The sequence below is a fragment of the Astyanax mexicanus genome, chromosome 1 (assembly GCF_023375975.1).
Source record: "Astyanax mexicanus isolate ESR-SI-001 chromosome 1, AstMex3_surface, whole genome shotgun sequence".
Lineage (NCBI taxonomy): Eukaryota > Metazoa > Chordata > Actinopteri > Characiformes > Acestrorhamphidae > Astyanax > Astyanax mexicanus.
The window spans coordinates 94,021,055-94,034,274 of record NC_064408.1 but is presented as its reverse complement, the minus strand read 5'-3'; the positions used below and the strand labels follow the sequence as shown (position 1 = coordinate 94,034,274).

At 36.8% G+C, this 13,220-nt stretch overlaps 1 protein-coding gene across 2 annotated transcripts in view; it reads right to left on the bottom strand.

The window, feature by feature from the left end:
* Positions 1–13,220, bottom strand: part of prex2 (phosphatidylinositol-3,4,5-trisphosphate-dependent Rac exchange factor 2) — a 224,903-nt gene that overhangs the window by 176,495 nt on the left and 35,188 nt on the right. For both annotated transcript variants that reach the window (XM_049485814.1, XM_022685605.2), the window contains exons 2-3: positions 7,080–7,151; positions 2,164–2,286 (exon numbers count right to left, since the gene is read on the bottom strand). In XM_049485814.1, coding sequence (XP_049341771.1) covers positions 2,164–2,286; positions 7,080–7,151 — 195 coding nt within the window. The remainder of the gene's footprint in view (positions 1–2,163; positions 2,287–7,079; positions 7,152–13,220) is intronic.

Genomic DNA, 13,220 nt, shown 5'->3' with positions numbered 1-13,220 from the left:
CATTAATAGAGTGAAGCTGTCATAACTTTTCACAGACCTTCTGCAGCAGAAATATACATTTACTTTTGGCTATACGTTGTTATTATCATGCCTGTGGCTTTTCAAGGACGCCTATAAGCGGGACTTTTTGCACAAAAACGGTGTAAGTACAGTATTGTAGATTACATTATGGTAATACAGTATTGGCCCAGACCTCTATATAACCCTTGTGGTTGAGACTTGGTTGGGCATCAATCTATCAATGACAAAGCCAGCGGTTAGACAGCTGCTCCACTCGGGTTAAGAATATTATCAGCAGAGACTGAACTCACAAAGGTGTAATAACACTTTTTTTTTTCATGTGCACCAACATTTTAGAGCTCCATTCACCACTGCACACTTCAGAGAACCACTGTTATCAGTGTAATTCAGAATACAGTGTTACTGTCATACAGCCCCTGAGATCACGACTACATACATGTGAAACATACTGTCCACATTTATCAACAAAAGACTACAAGCTGTCCCAAGAGAGGCCACAAAGAGAGCAGGATAAGAGAAATGAGGCCCAGTAGAGGGACAAGAACCGGACAGCTGCACCCACAAATCCACTCTGCTTACACACGCTGGGTAATAAAACATGCAGCTATTGCACTAGATTTTCAGCCACACCATTACTCACTGATAAACCAGAAGCAGAGGTCAGCAATGGGCAGAACACACACTATCTTTTACACACTGAAAGCACTACAGAGCAGTGCGCTTTCATACGACAAGCATGCATTAAAAACACACACACTGCAGATTTGGATAAAACAAAAAAATCTTGCTGTAGTAAGAAAACCGCAGATCTTGTATTTTAGAAACAAAGAATAAATCAAAAACTTTTTATTTTTAACTTTCTGTTTACAACTTTTAAATGCCAGCAGACCCGGACGTTACATGTCATGCAGCTTAGGTACAATTTATTTTATTTTCTTTTAGCAAATCAACATTTTCTGCAGTTATTAGGAAAAGTAATTGTGCTTTTGTTACCATCTGTATTAAGTAACACCAAAAGTGTGAAACAAAACTGAAAAAAATAGCTTCAACGTTTTCAGGTGAAAGCTATTACATAAATTGTCAAGTTTACAACAACAATCGTCCAACAGAAAATTAACTGTAGAAACCAAAAGCTTAGTATGATTGTAATTAATATTATTATTATAATTATATATATATTAATTATATATATATATATATATATATATATATATATATATATATATATATATATATATATATATATATATATATATATATGTGTGTGTGTGTGTGTGTATTTTTATTATTTAATGACAGATTAAATTCAATTACAGTCATACTGTGATTTTTTTTTGTTTCTGTATTTGTATTCATTAAAGGAATACAAATACAGAAACAAAAAAAAACACAATATGACTGCAATTGAATTTAATCTGTCATTAAATAATAAAAATACACAAAACCAAAAAGCACAGTGTGACTGTAGTTAAATATAATCTGCCATTTAATGAATACAAATAAAGAAACTAAATATAGTTTCTTATATATATATATATATATATATATATATATATATATATATATATATATATATATATATATATATATATAAATAGCATAGTTTTATTGTAATTGAAAATAATAAATAATAATTTGAATAAATACAAATACAGAAATTAAAAAAGCACAGTATGACAGTAATTAAACATAATCTGTCATTAAATAAACATAGACACAGAAACTATAATAAAACACTGTATGATTGTAACTGAATATAATCTGTCATTGAATTAATACAAATACACAAAACAGCAGAATTAGAAACAGAAACAAAGAACCATAATCAGGGAGAGAAAAGAGAGAGGGAGAGACACAGAGAGGGAGATGTAATAGATAGATAGATAGATACTTTATTGATCCCCGAATGGAATGAAAGAGAGAGAGTGAGAGAGAGAGAGAGAGAGAGAAATAGATGGAATGGAAGAAAATGGAAAAAAGAAAGTGACAGATATAGAGAGATGGAAGACAGTAAGTAAGAAATAAAGATATGAAATGGAGTAAGAGTAAGGTAGAGAGATGATAGAGAGATAAAACTAGAGAGAAAAAAAGAGAAACATAGGGGCATAAGGGCATGTGAGTGAGGGAGATATGAGGACTCACAAAGTGCAGAAAGCAGTATCCCACTTCATGGTGTGGATGGGGGTCCGGCTGGAGCAGCTCTTCCACCATGGCCAGAAAATCCCTGTGCACACAGAGGATCTCCTCCAAATTAGAGAACAGCACCTACAACAAAACAGATAAAATGTATTAAGTGGCTAGAACAGCAGAAGCAGCATCCTAATGCTGTATTATCTGTACTTAAGTCTGTGGATATAGCTTACAAGGTGATGCACAGTGTAATAAACCACAACATTAAGTATATTAGAATGTCTGTATTTTAGGTTTGCAGTTTGCATGAGGCTAATTGGTGGAATATACAGTAGATATACATTAGTAACATGAAGCTGCTAAAGAAGCAAACTGACAAAAATATTTATTTGGCTGATCAACTATGCTTGGAATAAAAAAAGGGGATTCATTACATTACATTACATTACGGCAGATGCTTTTGTCAAAAGCGACTTACAATAGTCAAGTACAAAAGTAATAGAAGTTTAAAGATAAAAAACATTTTTAGATAGGGCTTAAAGGAGGGCGAAGGGAAATAAAGGGATAGAGGAGTAAAGGAGGGGAAGAAGGAAATGAGGTTAGAAGTAGTTAGTGTGTTAGAGGTGTTAGGAGAGTAAGTGCTCTTTGAAGAGCTCTGTCTTCAGGAGTTTTGTTAAAGATAGCGAGAGATTCTCCTGATCTGGTAGTGGAAGGTAGTTTGTTCCACCATTGGGGAACTCTGTATGAGAACAGTCTGGATTGCTTTGTGTGAGTGTTTGGTAAAGCGAGGCGACGTTCATTGGAGGAGCGCAGCAGCCGGGAGGTAGCGTAAGCCTTCAGGAGCGAGTGCAGGTAGGAAGGAGCTGTTCTGTCATCACCTTGTAGGCGATTGTAAGAGCTTTGAATTTGATGCGAATTTGATGCTGGTAGCCAATGGAGCTCAATGAGCAGTGGAGTGACATGTGCCCGTTTTGGCTGGTTGAAGACCAGACATGCTGCTGCATTCTGGATCATCTGGAGTGGTTTTACTACACAGGCCGGGAGGCCAGTTAGTAGGGCATTGCAGTAGTCGAAGCGTGAGATGACAACTGCTTGTACCAGGAGTTGGGTGGCCTGTTGCGTCAGAAACGATCTAATTGTCCTGATGTTATAAAGCGCGAAGCGGCAGGATCGAGCAACTGAGGGCACATGGTGCGTGAAGGAAAGCTGGTCATCAACCATAACACCCAGGTTCCTAGCTACCTTTGTCGGTGAGAGAAAGAGAGAGTCGATGGTTATAGAGAAGTCTTTAAGAGATTTAGTTGAAGGTGATGCTCCTTCATCCATGAGGATATGTCAGAGAGACACTGCGATATCCGTGCAGAGATTGAGTGATCTTCATGTGAGAACGACAGGTATAGCTGGGTGTCATCAGCAAAGCAATGGTAGGAAAATCCATGTGAGCGGATAACCTGAACAAGAGAGGCGGTGTATATTGAGAAGAGAAGGGGGCCCAGTACCGAACCCTGGGGAACCCCAGTGGATAAGGAGTGGGCTGAGGACAGCTCTCCTTGCCACAACACCTTGAACGAGCGCCCAGTGCCGGATTCATACACATAAAAACATTCTACAATAGCTTATATTATACAATAGCTTACAAACTTCAGATCCATACAGGATACAAATCACTGCCCAATTGCTAATGTCAAATGTTCAATTAAGCTCCAAAAGAACTAAGAAATGAGCACAGTACACTGTACAGGCAGCTGGTGTGGGGGGTTCCCCAGTCTTTTTCAGAAGCTGTTTTAGGCGTTAGAGGTTTTTAATGTATGGCAGTTAAGGGGGAGGTTTATAAAGCCCAGTCATACAGAAAGGCGATGTTACAGTTGATGTAGGCTGAAGATCTGGTTTGAATTCCACACTGTGAACTAAAATGGAGAAAGAGTGGGAGGAAGAGTCTGGCACTTCAGCTCTTTACTCTCAGAGCTCTTCAGAGCACTGAAGACAAACTGGAGAAAAACTCGCTCTCTTCGGTCTGACCCAGGACCATTACACTTTCCTATGGAGACATACACAACTTAAAATGATGAGTTTCTTTGATTTTACCAAATTGAAAACCTCTGGAATATAATCAAGAGGAAGATGCATGATCCCAAGTCATCAAATCAAACTGAACTGCTTACATTTTTGCACCAGTATTGGCATAAAGTTGTCCAAAAGCAGTGTGTAAGACTGGTGGAGGAGAACATGCCAAGCTACATGAAAACTGTGATTAAAAAACAGGGTTATTCCACCAAATATTGATTTCTGAACTCTTAAAACTTAATGAATATGAACTTGTTTTCTTAACATTATTTGAGATCTGAAAGCTCTGCATATTTTTTGTTATTTCAACCATTTCTCATTTTCTGCAAATAAATGCTCTAAATCTTTGGATTGTGGTAGAAATGTTGTTTGTAGTTTATAGAATAAAACAACAATGTTTATTTTGCTCAAATATATACCTATAAATAGCAAAATCAGAAAAACTGATTCAGAAACTAAAGTGCTCTCTTATTTTTTTTCAGAGATGTACACCCACACCTACCTTCTTACCTAGCAACTTTTTAAATTAACTTACCCATCCCATGTTTCTTATAAAAATCAAGGGTATTAAAAGGAGAATTGCACACGTGTCAGTAATGCATACACAATAATCCAGCTGATAAGAAGGGGTGTCCAAAACGTTTGGAAAAATGGTGAATTTGTCAGGAGTGCATTTAAGATGGAGAAAAATGTGAGCCACCCACAGACTCATCTTAGCATGTGTTAGACATACCTTTGCAACCGTCTGCTTGCAGATTTTTTGTTCGCTATGATTAAAAAATCATCAAATTGCAATTGGTTTGTGCAGTACTGATACTGCCCAAGATTGTAAAATACAAATGAACCATCAAATAAATGATTTGTTTTTACTGTGTGCAGTGAGCCTCCTCACCAATCATAGCCCCAAATTATTTGTAAGCATTCTGATGAAAACAGTCAAACTCTTCAACAAGCATAAACCATTTTAGGAAAAAAAATGAATGCACACTACGCGCAGCAGGCATTGGTCAATGTGTTTACAATGTACTGAAACGTATGCTGCAGCAGACCTGTCCAATTATCCTAAAACGTTGGCACTAATAGGTATATGTTTAAGTAAAATGAACATTGTTGTTTTATTCTATAAACTATGGACAACATTTCTCCCTAATAAAATATTTGTCATTTAGAGCATTTATTTGCAGAAAATGGAAAATGGAAAATGAAATAACAAAAAAGATGCAGAGCTTTCAGACCTCATATAATGCAAAGAAAACAAGTTCATATTCTTAAAGTTTTAAGAGTTCAGAAACCAATATTTGGTGGAATAACCCTGTTTTTTAATCACAGTTTTCATGCATCTTGGCTGCTTTTGGATAACTTTATTCCACTCCTGGTGCAAAAACTCAATCAGTTCAACTTGGTTTGATGTCTTGTGATCATCCATATTCCTCTTGATTATATTCCAGAGGTTTTCAATTTGGAAAAACCAAAGAAACTCATCATTTTTAGTGGTTTCCAGAGCTGTATACCACTTTTTTCTATTCTGATATATAGTGCTGGGTGAAATTACCTTAAATAAAGTAACAATTAATTAACTGATAATTTACCTCTTTGGTCACGATAAATAATTAACAAAATAAACGACAGATACGGCATTTTTATTTGATATAATCTGCTTGAGTTGCTCGGCTGGCTTCATGTTTGAGTTCTCCTGAATGTTGCTTCTTTGTCGCAGACTGGACGGGACAGAGTCACGTGACTATATAAAGCGACAGTGACAGTACATAGTGTTAACAGTACATAGTGACAGTACATTGTAACACGGAAGAGGAGGCAGGATGCAAACACAAGCCTTTATTTTCCAATGAAAATAAACAAAGAACAAAATGAAATAATATAAAGAAAAGGTAACTAAAACAAAACTTAAAGACTGAAACAAACATGCAAAAATAACAAATAAAGAAACAAACTACATAAAGCAAAGGCTGTTTGAGGCTAAACAAAACAGATAAACAAGATCCAGACGGAGTAACAAGACGAGGTCAAACAAAAAGCACGACAGAGAACAAAGGAGCACATGGGGTATTTATATACAGGCACACACTAGGGACACCTGTGGAGGTAATGAGGGGGTGGAGTCACAAATGAGACACAAGGTGATAACACTAATGACTAGGGCAGGGCTAGGGCAGGGCTAGGGTGGAGACTGGACAATAACCAAACAATGCCATGTGCTCAAAAAAGCACATGGCTGGGAACACAAGACAGAAAAAACAGAGGGCAGGAGCACAGAAAACCAAAAGAGGAAAAACACAGGACAGACACAGGATAATGTGTGACATACATAGTATTATCAAGTTTTAACAATTAAAAACAAAACAAAACATCGCTAAGATCACGTCAGTTAGAGGTTCTAAATGTTGGTTATGATTCAGATATTCAGATATTAATATTAATACTGTAACCATTTACAGCTGATATAGGCCTGCTGATATCCATCCTCCTGGTTATTCCCTAAAGTAAACAAGTGCTCACTAACTGTCACCAGCCCTCAGTCCCAGCCTTGTGCTGCATTCTTCATCTCCCACCCCCGCCTCCTGGCCGGAAAAAGCTATAAATAGAGCATGTTTACAGCTGCTTCCTGTATTGGCCTTTTTTCTCTCTTCATGCTAAATTTTGACGATTTCTGACTGAAAGAGTCTGTCGAATGAGCACAGCTAGATTTGCTCTTGACCGTAATTTCCTGTCTTTTATTGGATTAGGCTGTGAAAACACCATTTGTGTCTTGAGCCTAAGCTAAAAGAAGCCTCTCTTTAATGCACAGATTTAAATAGTCCCATTTCCTGAGTGCAGCAGTGGAATATTTCGTTTTATAAACTCACCTTAACAGTCTCTTCTGTGATGTTCTTATCGATCTTCGTTGCAGCATACTGGTTGAGGCGATGAAGAAACACCTGGTAGAAAACGAAACAGAAGAAAAAAGGTTAAGCAGGTTAAATCAAGGAATTCTTGAAAGTTGTTCTCACTTCTCAGTAGGCATTCTTACAGTATACGGTGTTCCTAGCTTATTACAGTGAATCAAACGTGTTCTTCATCTGCCTCTCAATTTAAAAACTGAGTTCCAGTGTAAATAACAGTGTCAGAAGAAGTTTAACAAAACTATATTTTTGCACATCATTATATTAATGTCTCCAAACCATAACTGTCATTTAAGAAGGATGGATGTCTGTGTTATGGCATATTCCACCAAATCTGTGCCATTTCTTTCCCCAGGAAATGACATGTATAAATGTGCACACAAAATAACTTTAAAATAAACGTTTTTATTAAGCACAGTATAGTGTAATGTTCCTTGTGATTGCAAAAGTAAGATATGTAATTAAAAAACATTAATAAAAACTACTTAGAACACTGAAAAATAGCATTTGTTATCTGTTCCCCACTCTCTATAAACTATAAACTTTATAATAAAATATATTTATTAAAATCCTCCAGAGATGTATTTTTTTACATTGTTGTGTGACTCCAAATTCAAGTTATGCTTTAAAAATATTTTATAAATAATAATAATAAATCCATAATAAATTCATTTTTAGCTAAATGTTTAGCCTTTCAGGAAAAATGTTCAGTCACTATCAGCAGTTCACTATGCTATCAATATGCTAACAAGTTTGCTAGTCATGCTAGCTAGTTGGTGTAGTGTTAAGCTTCTGTTAGTTAGCAGCTTCTTAACTTCTATTAACTTCTTAATAGTCTAGCTAATAAATTAACTGCACAAATGAGCTAACAAACCAAGAGTGCTAATGTTAGATATAGTAAAAAGGCTAATTTAAGTAGTTTGTCATTTCCATTTAATCCAAACTGCCAGTGTTTCGTTTACATTTCATTTAATTTGTGATCCAACATTCCACAGATTGAGGCACTGGATAGTAAAGCAGTTATATATTTTTTTGTAGTATTTAAAGACAGGGACTGTTTATTACTTTTGCAGAACCATCACTGCTTTCCATGTAGTTACAGAACTCTAACCCTTAAGGTGTAATTAAAATCACAGAGCATAAGGTATTAAGAAAACCACTAATATAGTAGGTTAAAAAATATCCCAAAGGATAAAAAAAAGAAGAAGTAAAGTTTGTAAAAACCCATCAAGTCATCCTGAGTAATAGAGCAGCAATACAGCCAAAATATAGTTCACAAATATAATGCACATGAAAAAAAGAGAAAGGACGATGAAAAACAGCAGGAGCATAAAAAGATAAGCTGGAACAGAATAGGTTTATTTTGGCCAATGTCAGACACAGAGAAAGGATATGTAAAATCATCCACTGACACCAAATAATCAAAGGACTGGCAAAATACTGCTTCACTCAAACAAATGGATTTGTCCTCAAGAGCAGGACACCAGACACAACTCATTAAAGCATGCTAGAATAAAACAAATCTCAGAGAAAATCTCCTTATCCAAAGGAGAACGCTGACAGGACGAGTGAAGTGTAATCTATTAATATTTTATCTGCTCCATTCACAACTGCACAGCTCACAGAGCATCAGATCTGTTGTTTTATAATGAACTGACAGGCTCATCCATATCATAGCTTTCAGAATATAAAAAAACTTCAAAGGTTGAAATAAAGATTTTGGTGAACTTTTATAAATACCAGCAACAATGAAACTGAATAATACAGTCATGAGGAGTGTTATGTTTAAGTGAACAACCACAAAAATCAAGAATAACATGGCGCTGAGTGGTTCAGCGGTCTAAAGCGCTGCCACTATGAGCAGGAGGTCGTAGGTTCGAAACCCAGCTCATGCAGCTTTGCCATCAAGCTTCCGGCGTTCAGAGGGAGCAAAATTGGCTCTGCTACCTCCGGGGGGGTAGATGGCGCTCTCTCTCCACATCACTAGAGAGTGATGTCTGCAGCACAGGCGTCTGTGAGCTGATGTACCGGAGCTGAGCTGCTGCGCTTTCCTTCAAACGCGCTGGCTGCTCGGCAATGCTGCATCAGAAAAGACGCGGTGGCTGGCTTCACATGTATCGGAGGAGGCATGTGTTAGTCTTCACCCTCCTGGTGTGTTGGGGCATCACTAGTGATAGGGGGAGTCCTAATGAATGGGATGGGTAATTGGGCGTGTAAAATGCGGAGAAAATGGGAAAAAATTTAAATAAAATAAAAAAAAGAATAACATGATGTACAAAGGCTGCAAAAAGATCTGGAAAGATGTGCGATGTGCATACAGTGACTGGCATTCATTTCCAAGTAGGACATTTTAACTAAAACACCCCCACAAACCAGAATTCCTACTGGGAAGATCAAGAAAGCATCTCCATGCTCAAGATCTGAATTCAAGATGGCTATATTGCACAAATACAGTTTCAAAAGCAATAGTATTATACAATTTATTATCAATTCTATTTATATGTGTGTCATTAAATCAGTCAAACACACAATACTGTACAGTACTGTCCAACTTTCATCTATGGACATGTTTTCAGGGTGTTTGGATCAGCAAAGTACTACATAATGCATTATTATCAACTAATATCCTTAAAAATGTTAACAGTAAAAACATAAGACATTTTGGTTGGCTATAAAGCATTTTTCAACCCCCTAAAATGTCACTGGGGTGGGTTTCCAAAAAGATTATTCTTAGATGGTTGAGTGAGCTTCCCACTGAGCACTCTCTCTCTCTCTCCATGTAAAGATATTCTTAATGCTAAGATGCTTTTGGGAAACTTGGCACAGATTTATTGTTAACATAGAAAATTAAATTAAACAGGGTATTTACAGGGTTAATTCTCTTACATTTACATCTTTAAAGTATATGAATCAGTAACTCTATAAAACCTCTCTGTACGTTATGTAGTAGCATGATTAAGGAATGGAACCCATAGCTGCTTTTTTCAGATCCTTGGTGTGTGAGAAACCACTGTTTTAATGGACGAATGGTTAAGCAGCCTGGACCTCTAGCAGCTAGAGGTCTAATGAGCTGAGACGCATCGTAGCGAAGCTGGAACATGTCACGCCTCCTTTAGCACATCACTCCAGATAACAGGGCCTAATCTCAGCCAGCACGTCCATCAGCCTCAGGAAGAATCTCCATTTTAAACATCTTCACATGATGTACGTGCACTGTAATATAAATAGGCACCAAGCGTATGCTAATTAAACTCTCTGGACCACCAATGAAACACTGCTGAGTCACTGCTAAGACTGATGGTTGCTACCGGTGCTAATACATCTTGGATTTCAGAGCATGTTCTTACAACCTTATAAGAAGTGTCTCTGTATGTTTTCCAGTCCTCTCTAGTTCATTGAAAAAGAACCAAAACAAAGTTGCCATAACCAGCACCTGCCTCTTGACCTCTACTTAAAGTATGTTACAGTATGATTGATTGAGCGATTTCTACATGCAGGAAAATGACTGCTTAATGCAGCAGGTTGATCATTGTCACCGGAAACTACAGATAAAGGACAAAAACACTGCTTTTAGAGGTTACTTTTAGAGATCTTTGACTGCTTGTCTTGCCTCAAAGACACATTTATAGACCTTCTACCAGATTGTGACAGATTGTGAGGTTGGGCATTATTGGACCAATAGAAGTAGACTGGACGTTTCGATCAACTGCCCACTATCCAGGACATCCATCAGCCAGCAACTGTATGCCCCCATTCACAACCACATTTCGTCTTGTTCACAGGCTAGAGGCAGCTCAACATAACACTAGAACCTCCATTTAGTTGTACAGTTTCCCTAAAAAACATGTCCTCATACTCTAATATTGTAAACACTTACATATTTCATCATTACATTTATACACATATCGTTTGACTGAATATCAACAACAATATCAAAAACTTGGTGCGTTTGTTTTGTGTATTTATAATGTTTACAATATTTGCCCAAATATTTATTTCATTTACTTTATTTACTTTGTAAAAAAATAGGTTGCATTTAATGTAGTATTTCTGATAAAGTTTTGAATCAAAGCAGAAATTCTGCACTTAATTAATATCATCACTAGTTCAACACTATTACAGTAGATATAACAATTTGATTTACTTTATACATATTTAAAAAAGAGGCCGCTTAATGCAGTTAGCGGATAAGGCTAATACTGCTCCAGCAGTGCTAGTCGGGGTTAGAAGCAGGCTACAGGTCAATAATACTCAACTCCGAATGGCAAAAGAGCTATCGGTTAATGCTAATACTGCTGGAGAACTAAACTGAAACTCCTGTATAACGCTGCACTTCAACAGAGTGACTTTACTGCTCCTTATAACCTGACTGGTAAAATTAATTCATAATGCGCACTGGATTATAAGATGCACTGATGGTTTGGGGGAAATTAAAGGATTTGTGAGGATTTGTGTCTTATAGTGAGAAAAAATATGGTAGCTAAATATAACAAAATTGTGTAGGTGTTCAAATACTTATACGCCTTTTTCAGCCTACATATTCATATTTAGCTACAAACTATTTGAGTTTTAACCCGGACTACATTTTAAATATGAGTTAAATACAACACTGGGCAGCCAATCAAACCACACTCATATTAAATGAAGTATTATTTTGAATATTATTCATTTCAAGTCAAATTCAGTAAAAACGCATCTCTGGTCCATCCCATACAGTCCACTATACTAATACTGTGGTAAACGAGGCATTTCCTGTTAGCATGTCAGGATAAGGGCTGGTTATTATGGCAGCATCGTAAACAGCTCATCCAGGCTTCAGGGAGTGGGACCCATCCCAGCAGCTGAATCCGAGCAAGCGGCTACAGCACGGGGCCAAATTAGCAGGGAGAGCCTCTCAGCTAGCACGCTAATTACACAGCGCCGATTACACTGATTACAAGGGCGAGTCTTAGTCACTTACATATTTCATCAATTTCAGAATGTACTCCAAACCCTAATCCAAGCCAGGCAGACAATAATAGAATAGTTGGAGCTTCAGCTTCTGATTAAAACAACTTGACTGAGTAATATGTGCCTCCGTGGCAAAGCCCTGGTGCTGATTGCCCTTTTGTAACGGTGCTGTGTGGTTAAGTGGGATCTGATTAGCAAGTCTAATTCCTACACACGGCGCATCCAGAATCAGCAGCTGACTGAATGTAGCTTTTTATGTCATTGCAGTTTCCTGCCATCAAAATTCTGCTCAAGATTCAGCTCAACTGCAAAGCTAATGCATCAGAAGCTTTAATAGCTCTGGAGCTGAGGTACATTTCCACACCTTTTTAAAAGGTTTTGTTTAATTAAACTCATAAGATCAGTCTGAGTGGTCTGGTTTGATACACTTGTGGTCGGAATTTAACATACAGTACATCAAATATAGACATGAATGTCACAGCTATATTAAGCTTTTATGATTTCAATTGTTTCTTCTTTTTCTGGTGCAGAATCAGTCACAACATTTTCTTTATTATTCCATACACTTTGTACAATGCACTACTGACACTAAAAACAGCAAAACAATCCCAAAGCATCATTGTATCATTTGTATTGTCATTGTATCCTAAAAAGATTTTAACCGAATGCAATTACATTTGATAGACAAATGCATCTCCAGTTAATAAGACTAAAATCCAATGGACAAAATAGGACAATCAGCTTGTTGCATGTGTTTTAGTTGTACTGGGAGGGTTGTTCTGGTTGTTTAATGCGCCTTGGAGAGATTGATATAATACACTGCTATATCATAAGTCTCAAATGCGGCTCAATTTACCTCCTGTAGTGGTTTCAGTGATCACATTTGTATCTGTTGTAAAAAAAAAAGTATTGGGTGTTTTTACACTTAAAGTATCAAAGTGTAAATGCAATCTAAGTCTCATTTTACCAATAAACCAGTTTCTATCAGTGTAATTTTCATCACTCACTTTCTTTACACTGCAAATTACACCAAACAACTTTTCTTCATTACATTTTAGTTATATAACAATGAACTATGCTGCCACACTGTGTGAACTTTTCATTCAATTAAGGCCAACATCATGTTACTTGCCAAAAAAGCAAAAATATAATATG